At 42.9% G+C, this 24,561-nt stretch overlaps 1 protein-coding gene across 1 annotated transcript in view; it reads left to right on the top strand.

Annotated features, from left to right (window-relative positions):
- The window catches only part of LOC127417334 (chromodomain Y-like protein 2), an 88,464-nt gene extending 64,166 nt beyond the window's left edge, over positions 1-24,298 (top strand). The window contains exons 4-7 of the mRNA XM_051657300.1: positions 3,170-3,342; positions 16,321-16,531; positions 17,066-17,209; positions 19,633-24,298. Coding sequence (XP_051513260.1) covers positions 3,170-3,342; positions 16,321-16,531; positions 17,066-17,209; positions 19,633-19,791 — 687 coding nt within the window. The 3' untranslated portion in view covers positions 19,792-24,298. The remainder of the gene's footprint in view (positions 1-3,169; positions 3,343-16,320; positions 16,532-17,065; positions 17,210-19,632) is intronic.
- Positions 24,299-24,561: the final 263 nt, after the last annotated feature.

The raw sequence follows: 24,561 nt of genomic DNA, 5'->3' as shown, positions 1-24,561 counted from the left end.
CGTGTTTCAAAACTTTTGACCGCTAGTATATATACTCGTATAAGTGCTGGTACGGTGTCCTGCTCCCGCGAAATGCTCAGGGTCAGATGGCGAAATGCTAGGGGTACCCATTGCCCTCCATCTTCTACAACACAATGGTTTCACAAAGAGGGGGCGTGGCTAATTCAACGGCTGGTCTGGTGGAAGTTCCAGAATTGCTGAAATTGCTACAGCACCTTTAATAAATATTTCATAGTTGGCAAATGATAGGATGCAGTGGGTCATATTACAGAAACATCCCAATTTAAGAATCCTTTTTATTTCTTGTTAGTAACCATGGTGATTTCAGTTAGGATTAATGTCCTAACTTGTCAAATCTTAACTTTAGACTTAAGGCCTTTCCAGACCAGAGGTGACACAATAATGAGAGATTAATCGCAGACGAACAGCCCATTCACATAAAAAGTGAAGCAAATGGTTGCCGTTAGAACATCCACGCCTTTATAATAGGTGCCTGTGAAAGATCACTAACTCTCTTTATGAAGGAGGAAGCGGGAGCCGGATAAACAATCCACGTAGTTGTTTATTCACACACTTTTCAGTATAACCAAATAAAGCTTTGCTTTTCAGCAGAACACAAAACACACACAAACACTGCTGTGTTCGTTTCTCTCTCTCTCTCTCTCACCTCCGTTGGGCTGAATTGCCCTTTTATCCCTATCCAGCTCTCACTGCAACACAAAACAGCTGTTAGAGATAATTTTCCACAGTTGTCTATCCTTACCGCTCTTCCTCTCCCGGCCTTGCTCTCTACAGACGCTCCCATCACCACATACCCCCATCGCCCGACTCAGGCCAGGAAGCCATCTGTCACTTACCCCCCTCATTTCTGGAGAGAAAATCCACAACAGCCATCTGCGCCCCCGGCCAGTGGACCACCTCGAACTTAAAAGGCTGGAGAGCTAGATACCAACAGGTGATCCGCGCATAGGTATCCTTCATGTGATGGAGCCACTGGAGCAGGGCTTTGTTGCAGGACCCATTCACACATATTCCCTAGAATAAAGTAGTAAATGCCGGCCAAATCATACCCAAGATTAGTGGATGGAGTGGATGACTAACCGCAGCCTCGACGCTACGCTTTTGTCACCGAAATTGAATAATGACCATCACTAAAGGCTAATTTTGAATATCCCCGTGCACACACCATACCTTCACCCACCGGCCTGTATCCAAAGCCTCAGATTGAACCAAGCTTTGGTGAATGGAGGTTTGATTACAACCTAAGTCCACCAAGGCTTGGTATGTACCCCCCTTAATACTCACAGGTATCCGGTACACTCCTGCTCGATCGGGGGCAGCCTGTGGCGCTTCAGGGATCTGAACCAATGTCTCCATCGCAGAGCATTTGGTCCTGGAAGTGCCTAGGTTCCCTGCAGCTCCAGCAGACCCATTTTAGGGTTCCCCCACCTCTGAAATCCCAATTTAGCCCCTGCCTATGATACCAAAGTCAATACAAGTAAAGCTAAAAAAATTAGCTAAAACTAGAGCACTGCACTCCGCTGCTGTCTTTGCTATCAGTAAAACACAGTAAATCAGGTGGTAATGGTAGCGAACACACTCCGCTGTGATGGCTCACTCGCTTCTCCAGAAAACTTGTTTGCAGAGCAGCATGACAAAGGACGATATGCAGCACTAAATGCCTGCGCTCACGACTGGGGCACGCTGAGCTGCTGCACAAAATGTGGGAGGAAAGAGTTCAGATAAGCGCTCGTCTAACAGGCTTAACTCTCACACACTGTTCACTCTATTATGAGGATAAACAAACAGCACATCAGCTCATCTTCATAGACGCGTCTTAAGAGCTTAACCCATAGAAACTACTGCAGGAGTCCAGCAGGATTGCCACTGGATGGTTCTATTGTATTGAGCTTTTGGATCTTTGCCATTTTGTTGAAAAAATCTATTTTGCTTTCTGACAGTAGGTTTAGCATGCATCTTTTAAAAGTGTGTAATTTTTTAATGGTTAAATACTTTTTTCCTTGATCTTCTCTACTGTTAGAAAATAATTCTTTAGAATTGGTTCCTTTCAGTGATCCAGTTAAATCAGTTCAGCAAATTGGACTGAACGATCTGGTCGCAACGGTTCTCGAGTCCACTGTGCACGGAGCTGAGAACCATCTTATTCAGACATGTCTGAAATGACGAAATGCGATGAGTGAGTTGATACTGTGAGCATGAGTGTACGCAGAGTTTGACTGAGAAGGGTGGTCTGTGTGGGTGCCTCGTGCTGCCCCCCGCAAGATGCCGCCCTGGGCAAGGGCACATGTCACCCATGCCTAAATCCGTTACTGCTCAGACTGCCGACAATTTCTTTTCCATTTTTATTATATCCATGTGTGTGCCTACAGACAAATCAAATAGAACAGTGGAATCACTCACAGAAACTTCTCCTCTGTCTTGCCTGCACTCGACTCCACTAGACTGATTGTCACTCCCGAAAATCGCTCTTCATTGGCATAAAGTTTAAACTTTTCTCTACTTTCTCAAGTCACTGGACACATCCACCTCTAGTCGCCAGAGGTCGCTGTTGCTCGTGTCGGCAGTAGTCGCCAGCTCTCAATTAAAATGAATGAGATCTAGTCACATTGTCGCTGGAAGTCGCTGCATGTGTGTACGAGGCTGAGAAAGTCTCGATGACTGTTTTTTGACAGTGCCTCACCCGTCAAAATTTAAAGAGTGGGTGCATGATGTGAAGCTACAGTATGTGAGTTATGTTGATATTAACTACTTCGAGTAATGACAGCCAACATCTGCCCAAGTTGAGCACAATCTAATTTTTACACCAAATAACACTTATATCGGTCATTTTTATCTTTCTTCTTTTGGCGACAGGAACCAATAAACAGTCCAGCAGCAATTAGAACCATGGCGGCACCCAGTGGTTAGTCAGGAAAACTGTGGATACTTACAACAAATCAGTAGTTTTATATTTTTCCAGTGTTTTTAATTCAGTTGTCATTCACAATCACAAATTATCATTTTTGTCTTTGTGTCTTTTTTATGAGTAGTAATAAAACCACAGTAAGTAGCCACAGGGCTCTGACAGCATTTGTGCTGTGACTCCTATTCGCGTCAATCTCTGCTTTGGTTTATATTTGATAGAAACGCTCACTGTGTTTCTGTGCAGATAATGAAGGAAGTGTGTCGGGCTCTGGGGAACGCGGCTGCCGATGACAGCAAGCTTCTGCTGCTCAGTGCAGTTGGGAGCATCTTCTGTGGCGGCCTGGACGCTTCCTACCTTATCGGACGTTTGTCCACTGACCGCAGGAAAGAGAGCAGCAGGATCGCTGATGCAGTGAGGTAAAAAAAAGCAAGACATCACAATACACATTCAGTGAAAATTAATCTTCCTTAACCAACATCCTAAAACAACATCCCTATCAACCAATCAGAATTTAGGGATAGGTCTAGGGGCTTTGACAAATTTCTTATCAAATAACAACATTCTAAAAGTGATAGTTCAACCAAATATTAAAATTCTGTCATCATTCTCATCCTCATGTCGTTCCAAACCCATGTGATGTTCTTTCTTCTGTGGAATATATTTTGGAAATAAAATATTTTGAAGAGTTTCCAAGCTGCTCTTTTCCAAGCAGCTGTCAAGCTCCAAAAAGGAACCATTGCCCGAATGACTTGTACACTAAATTCCAAGTATTGTGTGACAAACATTTAAGTCAATATTCACTGAAAACCTTTTGCTGCAGCTCTTAAATATAATTTGCGTAGAGCTGGGCAATAAAACAATCTCTATTTATAGGGAAAAAAATCCTCAATAGCGATGATAAACTTTTGAGTAATTTTCCATTTTTAGCCTATGTTCTTCATCTAGACCAGGGGAGCTCATTATGTCGATCGGCATCACAAGACAACCACTGGTCTATCTCGATAAAATCATAAAGGTGACTTTTTTTTCCTCCTTTCATTAGCCGTGCGCTGTTTGACTAATAGGTGGCTTATGTGTGTGCGCTTTATATGCTTGTGTGCTCCGAGAGTGCTCGTGCTAATGTGGATACACGTCTAAGCGGTCAAATACACTAAAAAATTATGCCAAAATGCCTGTCTCTGCGAGGTATTAATGTACAGTCAGTTATGTCTTAAGTGAACGTAAACAGTGAGACAATATGGTGAGCCAGATGTGGGAGAGATATGGGCAAGCTGCTGTATCTCTTTTTATCGCCCAAAAACGCTCATCAGATGTCATCTGAACCAGTGTCAACAGCGAAACCTTACGAGAGTAACCCATGGTCTGCACGCTAGAGACTGAGAAGGACCACAGAAAATAATAGTTTTGAGATTTTAAACTTTATCAAATTAAATTTTATCATTCAATATGTTTTATATCTGTATGTATAGTGTCTAATAATGCATTGGCAATGTACACTTAAGTTTCTCTTTCCAATAAAGTTTGATATGAATTGAATTTTCCCATTTGATCGAATGGCCCCTTTTCACAGACTGTGATGACGTCTTTTTGCCTTATTTAGCAGCATAAATCTAGCAAACTTTATATTTGCAATTTTAAATTTTACATTTAGTGTAAATTTATAACATTAAACTGTGTTTTATATACTATATAACTTTAATTTTATATTTAATTAAATATAAATTATATATACTAATACTGGGTAGGGCCTCCATTTGCTCTTAAATCAGCCTCAATTCTTTGTGGATTCCACAAGATGTTGGAAATGTCATGGTTACTGGTGTAACCTCCGTTCCCTGATGGAGGGAATGAGACGTTGTGTCGATGTAGTGACACTAGGGGTCACTCTTGGGAGCCCGAGACACCTCTGGTTTTTGATAAAAGGCCAATGAAAATTGGCGAGTGGTATTTGCATGCTACTCCCCCGGACATACGGGTATAAAAGGAGCTGGTATGCAACCACTCATTCAGGTTTTATGCTGAGGAGCCGATATAAGGTCCGGCCATTTCAGCGGGTAGTTCAGCGTTGTGGCAGGAGGGACACAACGTCTCGTTCCCTCCATCAGGAAATGGAGGTTACACCAGTAACCATGACGTTCCCTATCTGTCACTCACTCGATGTTGTGTCGATGTAGTGACACTAGGGGTCCCTATACGAAACGCCACAACTGGCTGAACTGTGTTACGTGAACTGGTGGTGTGTGGTGGGCAGACTACTGTGTGCCTCATAGCCAGCGCACCAGGTTGACACGTAACCTCCCCCAACATAGTTATGAGTGTTGAACGGCCCTTTTTGGGGACAAGTCGACTACCCAAAGATAGAGACAGGCTTAACCCAGTCATGGCCTCTTATCCCCTTCCCTTTTTCCACTCCCTAAAAAAGAAGGGGGATTATCTGACTGGGCCGCCAGGTCTAGTCAGGGGGTGTCTCTCCCAAGGGGAAGACACCACGGAGACCACACCTCGCCCAAAGAGGGGGGGGGATATTTAAGTGGAAGAATATGTCACACGGTCTTTCCAACCATGTGGAGAGCCTTCAAGGTAGATCCTGCCCAATGGGGGAGGAGTTACTACAAACATGGAGACTGTGGCAGAGGGGCTCTGCCTAAGGAAGACACAGTTTGCCAGCAGGGAAACGAACTAGCAGAAGATATATATCGCATGGGGTTAGCCTTACAGGGAACCGCCACATGCGGAGCACCTACCCCAGAACAGGGCTCTTAGTTAGCGCGTGTACTGGGCCAGCAGCGAGTCTCTCCGAAAACTTGACTGCCACAGGGCTCGGAGGAAGTCAACCAGGGAACAAAGTTTGTGAACACTACTGGGAATTAATGGCACACGTCTTCAGCTCCAAGGGAGGTGGAAGGCGCTATGTGCAAGCGATACACCCGGCCAGCTATCCCGGGCTTTTCTGCTTGTGTTGCGTGCCACTACCTGGGATGAAACTGGTTCCACCCGGAGGTTGTAGAACCTTGCACAGGTGTTGGGTGTTGCCCAGCCTGCTGCTCTGCAAATGTCTGTTAGAGAGGCACCCCTGGCCAGGGCCCAGGGAGCCGCTACACCCCCTGGTAGAATGGGCTCGTAGCCCTACCGGGGGCGGCATGTCCTAGGCGATATATGCCATAGTTATGGCGTCAATGAGCCAGTGGGCGATCCTCTGCTTGGAGACAGCACTTCCTTTCCGCTGTGCACCAAAGCAGACAAAGAGCTGCTCAGAGATTCTAAAGCTCTGCGTGCAATCCAAATAGATGCGTAAAGCGTGCACCGGACACAGCGACGACAGGGCTGGGTCTGCCTCCTCCTGGGGCAGCGCTTGCAGGTTCACCACCTGGTCCCTAAAGGGGTGGTGGGAACCTTGGGCACATAGCCCGGTCAGGGTCTCAGGATTATGTGAGAGTAATCTGGACCGAAATCCAGGAATGTTTCGCTGACAGAGAACGCTTGCAGGTCACCTACCCTCTTGATGGAAGTGAGCGCAGTCAGGAGGGCAGTCTTCAAGGAGAGTGCCTTACGCTCGGCTGACTGCAAAGGGGGCTCTCTGTAGATCCTGAAGAACTACAGAGGTCTGATGAGGGAACAAGGCGCGGTCTGGAGGGATTCAGCCTCCTGGCACCTCTTAGCAACCTGATGATCAGGTCGTGCTTCCCTAAGGACTTACCATCGACTGCGCCGTGGTGTGCTGCTATGGCGGCAATGTACACCTTCAAGGTGGAAGGGGACAGCCTCCCTTCCAACCTCTCCTGCAGGAAGGAAAGCACTGATCTGACTGCGCATCTCTGGGGGTCTTCCCGACGGGAAGAACACCACTTAGCGAACAGACACCACTTAAAGGCATACAGGCACCTCGTAGAGGGGGCCCTAGCCTGAGTGATCATGTCCACCACCACAGATGGTAGACCTCTTAGGTCTTCCGCGTCCCATCCAGGGGCCATACATGGAGATTCCAGAGGTCTGGGCACGGGTGCTAGATGGTGCCCCGTTCCTGAGAAAGAAGGTCCTTCCTCGGGGGAATTCGCCAGGGGGGAGCTGTCGCGAGGAGCGTGAGGTCCGAGCACCAAGTCTGGGCAGGCCAAGTCTGGGCTGACCTTGCACAGGGTCTGTGCAAGCAGGCTCACTGGGGGAAACGCATATTTGCGCATGCCAGGGGGCCAGCTGTGTGCCAGCGCGTCTATGCCGAGGGGGGCCTCGGTCAGGGCTTGCCAGAGCGGGCAGTGGGGAGGATTCTTGGGAGGCGAACAGGTGCACCTGTGCCTGTTGAATCGACTCCAAATCAGCTGGACCACCTGAGGGTGGAGTCTCCACTCTCCCCTGAGGGTAACCTGTTGTGACAGCGCATCCGCTGTAGTGTTGAGCTTGCCCGGGATGTGAGTGGCTTGCAGCGACTTGAAGTGCTGCTAACTCCAGAGGAGGAGACGGCGGGCAAGTTGTGACATACAACGAGAGCGCAAACCGCCTTGGCGGTTGACATATGCTACCATTGTCGCATTGTCTGTCTGAACTAACACGTGCTTGCCCTGGATCAACGGCCGAAACCTCCGCAGGGCGAGCAGAATTGCCAACAACTCAAGGCAGTTGATGTGCCAATGCAGTCACGGACCCGTCCAGAGGACAGCGGCTGCGTGCCCGTTGCAAACAGCACCCCAGCCCGTTTTGGAGGCGTCTGTCATGACCACGACGTGCCTGGAGACCAGTTCTAGAGGAACACCTGCCCGTAGAAATGAGAGGACTGTCCAAGGGCTGAAAAGACGGTGATAGACCGGCGTGATGACCACGCGACGTGTCCCGTGGCACCATACCCATCTCAGGACTCGAGTCTGGAGCCAGTGCTGAAGCGGCCTCATATGCATAAACCCGAGCGGGGTGGCCACCGCCGAGGATGCCATATGCCCCAGGAGCCTCTGAAAAAGTTTCAGTGGAACCGCTGTTTTCTGTTTGAACGCCTTCAAACAGGCCAGCACCGACTGGGCGTGCTCGTTCATAAGGTGTGCCGTCAAGGGGACTGAGTCCAACTCCAAACCGAGAAAAGAGATGCTCTGAACCGGGAGGAGCTTGCTCTTTTCCTAGTTGACCCGAAGCCCTAGTCGGCTGAGGTGTGAGAGCACCAGGTCCCTGTGTGCGCACAACATGTCTTGAGAATGAGGCCGAAAGGGAGGACTTTGTACTGATACGCCTGACTCTCGGACGCAAACCGCAGGAAGGGTCTGTGTCGAGGAAGGATCGAGACGTGGAAGTACGCAACCTTCAGGTCTACCGCCACGAACCAATCTTGATGCCGGACGCTCGCCAGAATGCGTTTTTGCGTCAGCATCTTGAACGGAAGTCTGTGTAAAGCCTAGTTCAGAACTCACAGGTCCAAGATTGGCCGCAACCCACCGCCTTTTTTCGGTACGATGAAGTAGAGGCTGAAAAACCCCTTCTTCATCTCAGCTGGAGGGACAGGTTCTATCGCGCCCTTCCGTAGGAGGGTAGCGATCTCCGCGCAAGGTAGCAGCATTTTCGTCTTTCACCAAGGTGAAGTGGACACCGCTGAACCTGGGCGGACACCCGGCGAAGTGAATCGTGCAGCCAAGTCGGACGGTCCGGACCAGCCCTTACGACGGATTGGAAAGCGCAAGCCATGCGTCCAAGTTCCGTGCAAGGGGGACCAAAGGGACAACGTCATCGGACGTACCGGCAGGTGGGGCCTCGCGGCGGGGTGGAGCTCGAGGTGCCACACCACGTCGTGGCCGTGCTGAGTCTAAGGACATCGAAGCACTTACCTGGCTCCTTGTGACCACCTCCGGAACAGCCTGGGATGGGGGAGGAAGAGGCCTGTCCTCGTGACCCGTGGAGACTGTCACATCAGGGGCGGATTTGTGCCACAGCTGGGCGCTCAGGGGCGGGAGACCACCGCTGGAGCGCCAAACCTGCCAAATAGAGTGGTGGACGGTGGTCGTGATGACAGCCGTGCACACCAGATATGTGACCCAGGGAACAAGGAAACCGCTCTTGCTGAGCTCTTGAGTACTGCAGCCACTTGGGCATGCAGTGCAATTAAATGCAAAAGGTAACAAAAAGATGGAGATCTGCTTACCAGCTCCAGAGAAGCGGGTTTCGTTGTCCCTGGGTTGCCCGTCTCAAGGGCGCTTTGAAGCCTTTCACGGGTTCTGGGCGGCCGCGAGACAAGTGGTGTCTGCTTCCTGCGGTGGGCTTCACGCCGGGGCCAGGCCGAAGGGGCGGGCTGCGGCGGAGCCGGTGCAGTCACCGCAGAGGGACGCCCTTGGCGATGAGCAGACGGGGTGTGGGATCTTGAGCCGCGCTGGGGCAGGGTATGCCAGCTAGCATCCGTCTACTGCTCTACCATCGAAAACTGCTGGGCAAAGTCCTCGATGGTGTCGCCGAATAGGCCCACCTGGGAAATGAGGGCAGCAAGGAATCGTGTCTTGTTGGCCTCACCCATCTCGACCAGGTTGAGCCAAAGGTGGCGCTCCTGGACCACTAGTGTGGCCATCGTCCGCCCGAGAGATCGCGCCATGACCTCTGTCGCTCGGAGAGCGAGGTCGGTCGCCAAGCGCAGTACCTGCATCAATCCTAGGGCGGAACTACCCTCGTGCAGTTCCTTTAGCGCCTTGGCGGACTTGCAGGAGAGCCATGGCGTGCAGGGTGGAGGTGGCTTGTCCAGCGGCACCGTAGGCCTTGGCCGTCAGAGACGACGTAAACCTACAGGCCCTGGACGGGGGCTTTGGGCACCCGTGCCAGGTGGCGGCGCTCTGCGGGCATAGGTGCACCGTGAGCGCCTTTATCCACCGGGGGATTGCCGAATAGCCCTTGGCCGCCCCACCATCGAGAGTAGTGAGGGCGGGGAAGCTGAAAAGATCGGGTTCGATGCTGCGCTCGAGAGCTCATCACTTTCACGGGCTCCGAATAAGAGGTCGAACTCGCCGTGAGACGAGCCGGCAGACTCATCCGGAAGCCTGATCGGGGCAGACGAGCGTGCTAGGGAATGGGAGGTCCGCGGGGGAATACCCGGCAGAGGTGGTCCCATTGAGGTCCCCAAATTGCCCCCAGTGCTAGCCGCGCTGGCCTCATACCTGTGGGTAAAAGGACCGAGGCAGGAGCCTCTGGGGTGGCTTGCTTTCTTATGAAGGCAAGCCGTGACCACAACGTTGCCATTGACATATTCTTGCAATGAGAACATGACCATCCACGAACGCTGTCTCCGCGTGAGCAGTGCCCAGACATGAAAGACAGTGATTGTGACCGTCAGAAGGCGAGAGATAACAAGCGCAACCAGGAATAACACACAATCGGAAAAGCATCTTTAAAAAGACGCGTCTTTAAAAAGACGTTCCATGTGTTCCACTCTTTTAGAGAAATACACTCTTTTATTTCTGCCGAAGCGCCTAGGGGCATTCTCTGCAGTGCACCAGTGCAGAGGGGGGAGAAGCCGCTGAAATGCGCTGTCAGATCCAGCAGAGGTGAATGAACAGTAGTATTCAGCTCAGTGAGCATGACCGTTCGGCTCCGAAGAGAAAATCTGAATGAGTGGTTGCATACCAGGTCCTTTTATACCCGTATGTCCGGGGGAGTGGCATGCAAATACCACTCACCAATTTTCATTGGTCTTTTATCAAAGACCAGAGGTGTTTGGGGCTCCCAAGAGTGACCCCTAGTGTCACTACATTGACACAATGTCGAGTTAGTGACAGATAGGGAACATTCCTTTGACATTTTGGTCCATGTTGACATGATTGAATAACACAGTTTCTGCAGAATTGTCAGCTGCACATTCATGCTGCGAATCTCCCGTTCTACCACATCCCAAAGGTATTCTATTGGATTCAGTTCCTCTGACTGGGAAGGCCACTGAAGAACAGTAAACTCATTTTCATGATCTTGAAACCTGTTTGAAACCACTTTTGCTTTGTTTTTGTTTTTTTTCTCCCAATTTGGAATGCCCAATTCCCAATGTGCTTTTTAAGTCCTCGTGGTCGCGTAGTGATTCGCTTCAGTCCGGATGGCAGAGGACAAATCCCAGTTGCCTCCCCGTCTGAGATCGTCAACCCGCACATCTTATCATGTGGCTTGTTGAGCATGTTGCCACGGAGACATAGCGCGTGTGGAGGCGTCACGCCATCCACCGCGGCAACCACACTCAACTCACCACGTGCCCCACCGAGAACGAACCACGTTATAGCGATCACGAGGAGGTTACCCCATGTGACTCTACCCTCTCTTGCAACCGGGCCAATTTGGTTGCTTAGGAGACCTGGCTGGAGTCACTCAGCACGCCCTGGGATTCGAACTAGCGAACTCCAGCCTCAGATTTCTGTTCTTGGCTGACAGAAGTGGAACCCGACGTGGTCTTCTGCTGTTGTAGCCCATCCGCCACTCCAGGGGTGGTAGCCAGTGTCTTTACCTCTGAGCTACCCAGGCCCCCGACTTTTGCTTTGTGACATGGTGCATTATCATGCTGGAAGTAGCCATTAGAAGATGGGTAAATTGTGACCATGAAGGGATGCACATAGTCAGCAAAAATACTCAAATAGGCTGTGGCATTTAAGCAATGATTGATTGGTATTAACAGGCCCTAAGTCTGCTAAGAAAAAATTCCCCACACCATTACACCACCACCACCAGCCTGGACTGTTAACACAAGGAAATTGAGATTCATCAGACCAGGCTATGTTTTTCCAGTCTTTAACTGTCCAGTTTTGGTGAGCTTGTGCCCACTGCAGCCTCAGATTTCTGTTCTTGGCTGACAGAAGTGGAACCCGACGTGGTCTTCTGCTGTTGTAGTCCATCCGCCTCAAGGTTAGACATGTTGTGTATTCTGAGATGTTATTCTGCTCACTACAATAGTACAGTGGGGTTACAATTGTACACTGAGTTACCGTAGCCTTTCTGTCAGCTTGAACCAGTCAGACCATTCTCAGCCAATCGTGTGGCAGCAGTGCAGTGCATAAAATCATGCAGATACGGGTCAGGAGCTTCAGTTAATGTTCACATCAACCATCAGAATGGGGAAAATTTTTTATCGTAGTGATTTTGACCGTGGCATGATTGTTGGTGTGAGATGGGCTGGTTTAAGTATTTATGTAACATCTGATCTTCTGGGATTTTCACGCACAACAGTCTCTAGAATTTACTCCGAATGGTGCCAAAAACAAAAACATGCAGTGAGGGGCAGTTCTGGACGGAAATGCCTTGTTGATGAGAGAGGTCAACATAGAATGGCCTGACTGGTTCAAACTGACAAAGTCTACGGTAACTCAGATAACCGCTCTGTGCAATTGTGGTGAGAAGAATAGCATCTCAGAATGCTATTCTGAGATGCGGGTTGGCACTGTTTTGGCGGCTCGAGGGGGACCTAAACAATATTAGGCAGGTGGTTTTAATGTTGTGGCTGATCGGTGTATGTGTGTATATAAACTCAGTAAAAAAGAAACGTCCTCTCACTTTCAACTGCTTTTATTTTCAGCAAAATTAACATGTGTAAATATTTGTATGAACGTAAAAAGATTCAACAACTAAGACAAACTGAACAAGTTTCACAGACATGTGACTAACAGAAATGGAATAATGTGTCCCTGAACAAAGGCGGGGGGGGGGGTGTCAAAATCAAAAGTAACAGTCAGTATCTGGTGTGGCCACCAGCTGCATTAAGTACTTCAGTGCATCTCCTCCTCATGGACTGCACCAGATTTGTCAGTTCTTGCTGTGAGATGTTACCCCACTCTTCCACCAAGGCACTTGCAAGTTCCCAGACATTTCTGGGGGGAATGGCCCTAGCCCTTACCCTCCGATCCAACAGGTCCCAGACGTGCTCAGTGGGATTGAGATCCGGGCTCTCTGGCCATGGCAGAACATTGACATTCTTGTCTTGCAGGAAATCACGCACAGAACGAGCAGTATGGCTGGTGGCATTGTCATGCTGGAGGGTCATGTCAGGATGAGCCTGCAGGAAGGGTACCACATGAGGAGGATGTCTTCCCTGTATCGCACAGCGTTGAGATTGCCTGCAATGACAACAAGCTCAGTCCGATGATGCTGTGACACACCGCCCCAGACCATGACGGACCCTCCACCTCCAAATGGATCCTTATTCAGATAATTAAAATGTATTACATTATTGTGGCAGACGAGTAAAGCATTGATAAGACAATACAAAAAGCAGCTTTAGAATACAATGTATTGTTTATTTGCATATTATTGAACATAAGACAATCATTGGCATACAGTTCACAGCAATCCATTTTGCAAGTGAATTTGTCAATCAGTCAGAGATTTATTATGAGGACTTGTCTACATCTGCATCAGATGCTTTTGGAGTGTCTCACTTAGGTTGTGTTGCATCATAAACGTACAATTTTTGTCAAACAAACAAAGTCGCTGTGTCAAGTTAAACATAGTTTAATACTTAGAAGAACACATCTTGAGATCCCTTAGTTTGGATTTGCGCTCTATCAAGCTGTGTTTTAAATGCAATGATGCATGCTCGTGTCGTCTGCTGAAGGGTTGTTTTTTTCACTGTATAAGCTGTGCGTTGCCTCTACAGCTGAAGTTTCGCTTACTGCGCATTGAAGAAAACAGGAATCTTCCTTATTATGGTCCGGGGACATGATTAATTGCATTAATTTTTTTAAAGCATTATTTTTTATATATATACTGTCAATTATATATAATGTATAAATTATATATAAATATTGATTCAAATAATTAAAATATTGCTTCAAAAATTAATATAGCCTGTATTAAATATAAACAGAAATATAAAAAAGAAAATCTTTCTTGAACAGTGAAAATTGCTCTAAAAAATGCTAAATAACCATGGCATTTTTATGACATTAAAAAGCCTTTATTATCATATGGCTATAGACAATACATTTAATAATCCTAAATTTGTCTACAGCCATGGAATAATAAAGGCTTTTAATGTAATCGGAGTGTCATTCAACTTTTTTGAAGGAAGTTGAAGCCTTGACCATAGAGCAGCTTAACTTTACACCCCACTTGTATAACAACTATCCACTGTTGGATATTTTTAAGTGAAAAGTTGCTATTTTGCTGCAAATTGTTAAATAGCAAAAACAATAATACAAATTAGTTATGCATATGTTTCACATGATTTTATATCCATAACAAGGCTACCTTACTACACCTGGGCTGAACCAAAATCCAAATGCTGGAACTTTTTGCTGACTAAGTCACATATAAAGTCTTTGAAATCCAAATGTACTAGACAGTTGTACTTGTTATAACAGCTGATCTTCAGCCATCCTAAGAAATCTTCACATTAACACCAAAATGTCAGTATTCAATACCAATGGCAGTGAAATTTCACGCTTCTCGATTCCAAAAGTAATAGCCTATGTTTTTGTATACACTTTTATTTGAAAAAAAAAGATACATTTTTATAAATATTACATAAAAATGATGGCATTTAGCCTTCAAGAATTTCTTAAGGAAACACTGTTTCAGGTTCTCAAGCAATTATTCAAGACAAACAGTAATTACTAAAATAAGAACAAAGAAACAAATACAAGCAATGGAATAAAAAGTTATTCAAGTCTTTCAGGTGTCTTACAGCAGTGTCAAGTATTTCAGTAAATTCAAGTAAATAATATATTGATACTTAAAGCTACTAAAGTTATCCACCCAAGGGCAGAAAGTTGTTTTCTATTTTTATTGACAATATTGTTGTCTTAGTAAAACATTTCAAACAGGGGCAGGTCTATAATGCTGCATTTACCCTGTAAAGTCTAATGCATCCTGCGTCTTGACACACAGTTTTTTTCCTGCACGTTATACAAACCAAATCTGTTTACATTAATACCTCGCCATGACAGGGATTTTGATCAGATTTGGTCAGGGCCCATCCCATTTGACATCCCTACTGTGCACTAACCTGTCTTAGAAAACAGTGGCTGAGTTCAGAATAGCAAATTACTCATACGTGTCTATGGCAGAAATAGTATGAGTAGTATGGTCCGAATAAATCCGAACTTAGCCAATGTCTGAGTTGAATAGACTGGACTCCTGCACTTCTCCTGGCCTCCTGCTCATTTTTTTCCATTTGTTTCTGATCCCCAGGATTGTTTTTTCACCTGATACTTTCTAGTGTGTGTCTTTCTTAGTCTCCAGTTATTTCCACTACTTTATTTAATTTCGCGTCAGACTCGCCAAGCAGAATCGCCATAGTGGAAATCAAAACTCTTCTCAGATCAGTGCCGATGTTCTGAACGCTGATTGGTGGTGTTCATTGGTTGGGGAGGGACTTTCCATTTTTTTGGGTTGCGCAGCTGTTTGTCATCCTGAGGTAATTTATATTAGCGCAAGTAAACCATCGGGACTAAACAATTTTTTTAGGGAGGGGAGGGGAGATGGGTGACATTGATTTGGCTGACTTATATCAGCAATATTTTTATGTTTTTGTGGTTTTCATTTAACTCTTAGGCATACAAGCTGTATCTAAATGGTCATTTAGTCAAAGTGTAGGGGCCCATAGCGTAATTACTGGAGTTTCTGTGGGTCCCGCTGGGCTGTGGGCCCCAAGAATTGTCACCACCTTTCACCCCATTAGCGACGGCCCTGGCGATGAGGTTTTTTTAATAAAGCTGCTGAGAGAGTGATGGTAAATTTGCCATCTTCTCTTTTCTGTGTCATAATTCATCGCTCTCTAATTCTTTCTTCATTTGGAAAGTTGTGAAAACATAGAAGTGGCATTTTTCTTTTGATGTTGGAGCAAATGGGTAAGCAAAAATATTTTTTGACATGGTCTCCTATTCACTCTTATTCACCGCTATTGAAGTTTACCCTGCAATGGTTTTACTTCCAAGTTCCAAAACCTGGAAGTGTGAAAAGGGTCAATTTTTTTCAAAAAGTACCCTGGAAAGTGGCAGAAGATTTTGCCCAACTTTTAATAACAACATATCCACTGATTCTATGGCATGTATCCATATATATATTTGTTTCAAAGATTTATACCTTTAATTAACTGTCCACAAAATACTGAACATTTAAACATACATATTTAAATAATTAAAATAAATAATGACTAACCAGTTTCTTCTCTCATCTTTAATGATGTTCTACTTATTACCACTTGATGTAGTGATAAATGTAGGGGTGCATAAATTTATTCCACAAAAGAAATGGACATTTCTGTTATACAAATTAATACAAAATGTAAATTCCAAGTGTCATTTTTTAAATTATATTGCCTTCTATCAATCTACATTGGTGAAATGCTTATGTTGGAAAACACTTTTCATTGGGTGTACTTACTTTTTCACAGCACTGTAATTCTATAACACCCATTGACCTACACAGAAACACATATAAACATGGCTGCTGTAACTCTGAAATTACAACAGAGACTTTGTGAAGGCCTTCATCCATTTTAAGAAACCTATCGTGGTGGCCATCAATGGACCAGCTTTGGGACTGGGAGCCACCATCTTGCCCCTTTGTGACATTGTATGGGCCAGTGATAGAGCCTGGTTCCAGACCCCCTGCGCGGCCCTGCGGATGACCCCCTCTGGCTGCTCTTCATACACCTTCCCAAATATACTGGGAGTGGCACTAGTGAGTTCATTCATTTCAGATGCTTATCAGAGAGTATTTATGCCTGGATTTCCACACAAAACTTTGATTATTGCAATTGCACTTCACACTAGCACATGGACCCTGTTTATACCTGGTATTAACATCTGTCACAGTTGATCTGATCAGTAGCGATGGGTGAAAACAGAAAGACTGCTTCATGAAACCTTTACAAATCGTTTGTTTAAAACTAGTGATCAAAGTGGCCATGTCATGTGATTTCAACAAACAAGGTTCTGTTATGTTGTACTGTTTTAAAACCATCACTCCATTGTCTGAATGTAGTTGGAGTGATCAGATCACAAATTGTTTCAAACCTCATTTACATCTGTATTTGGCGCTGTCCACTTGTGATTGGATCAGGTGTAAACAGGGTCTTGGAAGCACTGGTACATTTGTAGCCAACATGAAATTAATTAGAAATGGCCTAAATAACATGTTTATTTAGTAGCAGCCAATTTGGGGTAAAAATCCTGATTCCTTTTCTCTTCTGTGTCTCCAATCCACCCCATCTAGGCCAACGAGATGTTGTTTTGTGGCCGCAGGTTGACGGCACAGGAGGCATGTACTCGAGGTTTGGTGTCTCAAGTGTTCTGGCCCACTACCTTCAACCAGGAAGTCATGTTACGTGTAAAGGAGATGGCTGCCTGCAGTGCTGTGGTAAGTGTCTTTGGTCATCAAAGTTCAAAGATATCACGATGTCTGTTCAGTATTAAACACTAAATATACACAACTGGTTATTCATCAACATAATCACAACTGTGCAAGATTCACATGGTCATGAAAAACCTGAACATATCAGGGGATTTAGAAATTGTGATTTCCAGGCCTGGAAATGTAAGGAATTTTTTTTATAGTTAATAGGATTTTTCTTGTTATGCTAATTTCTAAATTATTCCATTGTCTAGAAGTTGCAATTTGTGACTGCAGTCTCTATTTCTCTGGTCAGATCACCAGCATATGTCGTTTTGATTTTTTTATGCTGGTCTCCAGCATGGGATGTTGGTGTACTGGTGTCCCCACCAGGCTTTTCAACTAATTTAACCAGCTAGACTTCCTTGGATAACCAGCTTCACCAGAAAGACCATGCTGGCTGACCAGCATTTTTGGTAATGTAACTACTAGCTTGTAGTGACATTTAATGAGCAAATCATTCTTTTGAATTGCTTCTTTTTTAATCAATTGGTCAAACCAGTTTTGCAAATTAGACCGAATTGATTGAAATCGAACCAAGTTTGGCTGATTGCTGCTTTAGTTGTTCATGAGTGAAAACTGTGTTTCATCTTTGAACACTGAAACTGCTATTCCATCAGAAAGAAAACCAATATCACAAATTAGATATTTAATACCTCAGTTGTTTCACTTAGACAGTAATGAGATCAAATGGAGAGCCAACTGAAGTCTCCTGCTTCTCAGATTATTTTACATAGATAAAAACCTAGTAATCTCACATTTCTCATCTAGAGTTTCAAAAGAGATCTCAGTGTCTCAAATTGTGCTCAGATTTCCCAACATACCAAAGTCTGCAATCAAAAGTCTAAAGATCTCAAATATGAATTCAAACATTTCTCATATTCTTCTGATAAATACCTGTAATCTGATCTATGCAATAAACATTTAGTATATAACTGTTCAATAGTAATAATAACATTTTTATAGCACTTTTTAGCAATTTAGCACAAAGTGCTTCACAAAACATAAAATCAAAACACACTCAGTATAACACAAGGTAAAAAATAAAAATTCACAAAGGAGTAAAAGCAAGTCTATATAAATGAGTTTTTAAACAAGACTTAAAAACAGACACAGATTCAGCAGATTTAATTTCCCAGGGCAGGCTGTTCCATAATCATGTCAACAGTTGTCTGTTGTGTCTATAAGGAATTTTTAGAGAAACATCTGAGACAGAGTTGATAGTCAAATGAAACAAAATTGAGAACTCCATTAAATCTTCTGAGCTTTGAATGACCAAGGAGTTTAGGAGTTGTTCAGTGATGTGGCAAAAAGACGGATACTATTAATTATAGTTTTCTTAATTGTTAAAGACTGAAAGATCATATACACTCACTGAGCACTTCATTAGGTACACCTGTACATCTACTTATTCATGTGAATATCTAATCAGCCAATCCTGTGGCTGCTGTGCATAAAATCATGCAGATATGGGTCAGGAGCATCATTTAATGTTCACATCAACCATCAGAATGTTGAAAAAATGTGATCTCAGTGATTTGGATCGTGGAATGATTGTTGGTGCCAGACGTGCTGGTTTGAGGATTTCTGTAACTGCTGATCTTCTAGGATTTTCATGCGCAAGTTTCTGTAGCCATTCTGTCAGCTCAAACCAGTCAGGCTTTTCTCCGTTGACCTCTCTCATCAACAAGGCGTTTCTGTCCCCAGAACTGCTGCTCACTGGATGTTTTTGTTTTTGTTTTTGGCACAATTCTGAGTAAATTCTAGAGACTGTTGTGTGTGAAAATCCCAGGAGATCAGCAGTTACAGAAATACTCAAACCAGCCCGTCTGGCACCAACAATCATGCCACGGTCCAAATCACTGAGATCACATTTTTTCCCCATTCTGATGGTTGATGTGAAGATTAACTGAAGCTCCTGACCTGTATCTTCATGATTTTATGCATTGCACTGCTGCTACACGATTGGCTGATTAGATCACATGAATAAGTAGGTGTACTGATGTACCTAATAAAGTGCTCAGTGAGTGTATTTTGCGTGGTTGTTAAGTGCACATTTCTTTTAGTGCATCACTCGTCCGTGTGGGATAATATAAGCACAAAAATGTGGGAGAACTTAGCAAGTCATATTTTTAACGCCCAGTGAAATGCCTGAAAAAAACTGTGATGGGATGTATAGGAACACTTGAGCGTTGACTCATTGAGTCACTGAATTATTTTTTAACTGATTCATTGAATGATTTACCAACGCTATTCTCTGGTATGTTTGTATTAGAAAGTCTGTTATGTAATTTAAAGAAGTGTTAAATGAATTGTAAAGGACTTGTTCTCTTTCATTTAAAAAGCTTTCTTCATATACCAGCGTTCTCCTTTCTTCATCCCTCTAATAGGTTCTGGAAGAGTCCAAATGCCTGATGCGGAGCATCCTGAAGTCTATTCTGGAAGATGTGAATGAGAAGGAGTGTCAGATGCTCAAACAACTTTGGTGTTCCACTAAAGGACTGGATGCTCTCTTTAACTACCTGCAAAACAAGGGCTATGATGCCTAAACTACAGTCTCCCCTTCCAATTGGTCAGATCTTCAGTCCAGCTTAAAATAACCAGCTTGTGTGGAATCAGCGTGTCTAAGACTGTCAACTGCCCAATTACAGCTGGATTACATAGCAAGAAAACAAAATCAAGGCTAACAATGTGGTAAACAACCTCCTGGTTGTGGTTGGTGTTTTATATCTTGACTTTCTTGACTGGAACAGTGAGGCATTAGTTGGGCTGAAGATCTGCTAGAGGAACTTTCACTGTGAGAACTTTAGACAGCTTCACTGTCTCGTATGTATGACATACAAAAGACATTATGGACACAAACTAGAGCAGATAATGGCATGATTTTCAAGTCAAACAGAGCCAAGAATAAATTATTTATTTTAAAGAATTTTGAATGCTTTGGTGTTACAGGCATTCAGGTTTTTCTCGAATGCTTTCCAACCAGGATTCCATACGCCAAAAGATAAATAATATTTAATTAGAAACATTATTTTATTTTTTAATGTTTTAGTTGTTGTTGTTTTCTTTCTTTATTTGTGATATTCAATGAAAGCCATTTTACAAAGGTAAAAAAGCTTATAATATAATGTTATGTACAGTCTAGATTGATTGTTGTTTCAAATTTTGTTTAGTGAGTTTGAGGTTTTGGTAGATTTTTTTTTTTTTATTATTATTATTATTATTGTCTGGAATGAAGTTTTGAAAACCAAAGCCTCTGTGATATTTGATATGTTTCATCTTCCTTTTAAAAACACTTCCATGGTGCACATCGAATATTATATCAAATATGGCTTAAAGGGATAGTTCTCTCATCATTTACTCACCCTCATGCCATCCCAGATGTGTATGACATTCGTTCTTTCTACAGCAGAACACAAATTAAGAATTTTAGAAGAATTTATCCGGTCTTTTGGTCCATACAATGAAAGTGAGCATAAAAGTAATCCATAAGACTCCAGTGGTTTAATCCATGTCTCCAGAAGTAATTTGATAGGTGTGGGTGAGAAACAGATCAATATTTAAGTACATTTTTACTATAAATTCTCCTCCCTGCTCAGTCAATATCCACTTTAACTTCCACGTTCACATTCATCTTCTTGTGTTTTTGGTGATTCACATTCTTCATGTATACGTCCCCAACTGGGCAGGAAAAAAAAAATTCAAGGAAAAATTGACGTAAATATTGATCTGTTTCTCACCCACATCTATCATATCACTTCGGAAGATATGGATTTAACCACTGGAGTCATATGGATTACTTTAATGCTGCCTTTATGTGATATTTGGAGCATCAACATTTTGCCACCCATTCACTTGCATTGTAAGGACCTACAGGGCTGAGATATTCTTCTAAAAATCTTCATTTGTGTTCTGCAGAAGCCATGAGGATGAGTAAATTATGAGAGAATTTTCATTTTGGGGTGAACTATCCCTTTAAAGGAATATTCCGGGTTCAATACAAGTTAAGCTCAATCGACAGCATTTGTGGCATAGTATTGATTACCACAAAAATATATTTCGACCCGTCCCTCCTTTTCTCTAAAGAATTGGCAAAAATGGAGGTGGAAGTAAATGGGGCCAATCGGAAACTTTAAAATACTCACTGTTTCAAAAGTATAGCCACAAGACATAAACAATATGTGTGTTAACATGATTTTAGTGTGATAAAACCACTTACTAACCTTTTCTGTGAAAAATGTATATCCAATTTTACAACTTTGTTACCATGATGACGTAAGTTAACCCTAAAACAACAATTTAAATGACTTTACAGCTAAAATAATGCACGAGTTTTAACAGAAGAATTAATGTATGTGCTTTTATAAAATTATAAGCTTCAAATTTCTGTTTTAAACCCTCCAAAAATTGGCCCCATTGACTTCCATTGTAAGTGCCTCACTATAACCTCCATTTATGCTTTTTTATTTTATAACTATCATATGAAATAGAAAATTCAGTTACCAGAACAAGCAACCTATGATATAAAGATGACTATAGTTACATTCTCTGTTCATTCACAATATTGTGTGTGTGAGTTAGAGCGATGCTTGCGAGGGGCTCATTACTGTATGCAGTTCACCAACTGAACATTTGATGAGTTGCATTCATCTGATCAACAGGGTAGGCATGTAATGTGCTTTGAAAAGAACTGATGCATGTCGTTTGGCAGTTATTCTGTGTGACGGAGTGATTGCCAATTCAGAGATTTGAAGTTTGATGAGCACAGCTGAGTGGACGTCATTAGAATGATTCAACCTACAGTATTGGCAAAATTATCACTATAATTTGATGCATTCACCACATAACTGACTCGTCTAAAAAAAAAAGATAATTTATGACAGAATTAACATGATTTTTTTACTTATTCAACCAAAATCTATTTATTTAATGACTTGTCTATATTCTCTCACTGTCTTATCTTTAAATATCTTTCTTATTCCCAATGTAACTCACACTTTGGGTGCATTCACAGACTGGTTCATTTAGAGCCTCTTTCCATCTGGAGTTGCCAAAACCATCACTTGACTCTAAGTTCATTTGGCACTGAATTGACCTCTTGAGCAGAGGAAATGCAATACTGTTGGTTAGAGTAGTGAATAGCACATTATTGTGACATGCTGACGTTAACAAAAACGTTCTGCATCTGGATTTGTGAAGTGTTTTTCCATCAAAAGAAACATCTTTGGATATTTAGTCTCTGTAGACTTCAGTGTTCACATCTTGTGCAGCTTATGTACTATAAGTGAGAATATATTTAAGAATGGTCAGGTTGTGATATGTATAGTTTGTTGTGTATTTTTGTGAAAAAATAGTAAATGACATTTCTATTTATTCCAAAAACATATCCTGTCTCTGCACTTTTTGATTATGGATTGATGTCAATATTATAATTTAATAACAGACATTGATGTTATTTTTGCATGTGTTGATTTCAGGAAAAGTGCACATACATATATGACTACAATCAGTTATACAAGTATATACACACGTATGTTTAATTAGTTTTGTACAATATGAAAAAAGATATTCAGCAGATAATAATAAATAAATGAAAGGGGATGAAGGACGGACGGATAGATAGACAGACAGATAGATAGATAGACAGACAGACAGATAGATAGATAGATAGATAGACAGACAGATAGACAAACAGATAGATAGACAGACAGACAGACATACAACAGATAGATAGACAGACAGACAGACAGATAGATAGATAGATAGACATACAGATAAATAGACAGACAGACAGATAGATAGATCGACATACAGATAGATAGACAGACAGACAGACATACAACAGATAGATAGACAGACAGATAGATAGACAGACAGATAGATAGATAGATAGATAGATAGACAGACAGATAGACAAACAGATAGATAGACAGACAGACAGACATACAACAGATAGATAGACAGACAGACAGACAGATAGATAGATAGATAGATAGACAGACAGATAGACATACAGATAGATAGACAGACAGACAGATAGATAGACAGATAGATAGATCGACATACAGATAGATAGACAGACAGACAGACATACAACAGATAGATAGACAGACAGATAGATAGACAGACAGGTAGATAGATAGATAGATAGACAGATAGATAGATAGATCAATATTATTGTTCTTTAAGGGTAAATTATAATGTGTGTAAATTATTTATTTGTCTTATATTTCAGGATATGATTTTGTATTTCCATGGTAAGTAATTAAGTAAGGTTGTACTGTTTATTTATTTATTGACTAAAAAATAGAATATATTGCAGTTTTCAATCCTGTGGAGTGCCATTAAATGCTATTTCTATTTCTCTTCATGCCTCCGGAGTCACATGAGCTTCTGATTTGATGCTTAGACAAATTCTAACAAACACAGGTGCAATTTACACACAACTGTATAATGACAGCATTACAGCAGCTGCCATTTTATTATTTTAAGATTTTGTGAAAATTCTGTGTTGTAAATGTTCTGTTTGTTGGTGTATAACATGATTATTGATTATTGGCCCAGTTTTAAACAAAATTACCATGTTGTGTTCATCTTCATTTAGAAACTGGATGTTTGCATGATATTTCTTCATTGTCACTTTTTAAAGCGAATTACTAAAAATCTGTTCCAAAACATCATCTTTGTAAAATGTGTTATTGAATTACGTGTGGCTATTGAAAAACCAGTGGTACATAATAATGGTAGAGTATTTTTATTATTTATGAATTATTTTCCCTTTCAAAGCTTTTACCTGCAGACAGTGCACTTGTTGTTTGAGAACTAATATTGAGAATAATTCTAAATCATCTATTTTCACTGAAGATATGAGTATTGTATTGATGTCTATATTTGGTGAAGGCTTTCCATTCAGGACCCCAGATCTCCCAGACGACTGTTCTTACAGTCATACAGTGTCGAAGTACACTTTTCCCTTACATCTCTGTGTGCCTTAGATTATGTATTTCTGTGTCATTTTGCTGTGTCTTTATTGTATGGGTGGGAGATTTGCCTTTAATAAACAATTGACTTCAGTTTGGTGATTCGAAATGTGATGTTCAATATGCTTTACATCTACAGTATATTGTTATGACTTATTCACTAAGATGCTCTCCTGCTTCATGTGATTACAGCTATCTCTCAACATCTCTGTGTGCGTGTCTTTGGAGGGCGGGGTTTTGGAAAAAAGGGCTGTGTCTAATTCAGTAGCTAAGTCTGATGGAAGTTCCAGAACAGCTAACATTGCTTACAGCACCTTTGAGCAGATGCATATTGTCTGA

This window comes from Myxocyprinus asiaticus, chromosome 26 (assembly GCF_019703515.2).
Source record: "Myxocyprinus asiaticus isolate MX2 ecotype Aquarium Trade chromosome 26, UBuf_Myxa_2, whole genome shotgun sequence".
NCBI lineage: Eukaryota > Metazoa > Chordata > Actinopteri > Cypriniformes > Catostomidae > Myxocyprinus > Myxocyprinus asiaticus.
This window is presented reverse-complemented; position numbering and strand designations above follow the sequence as displayed.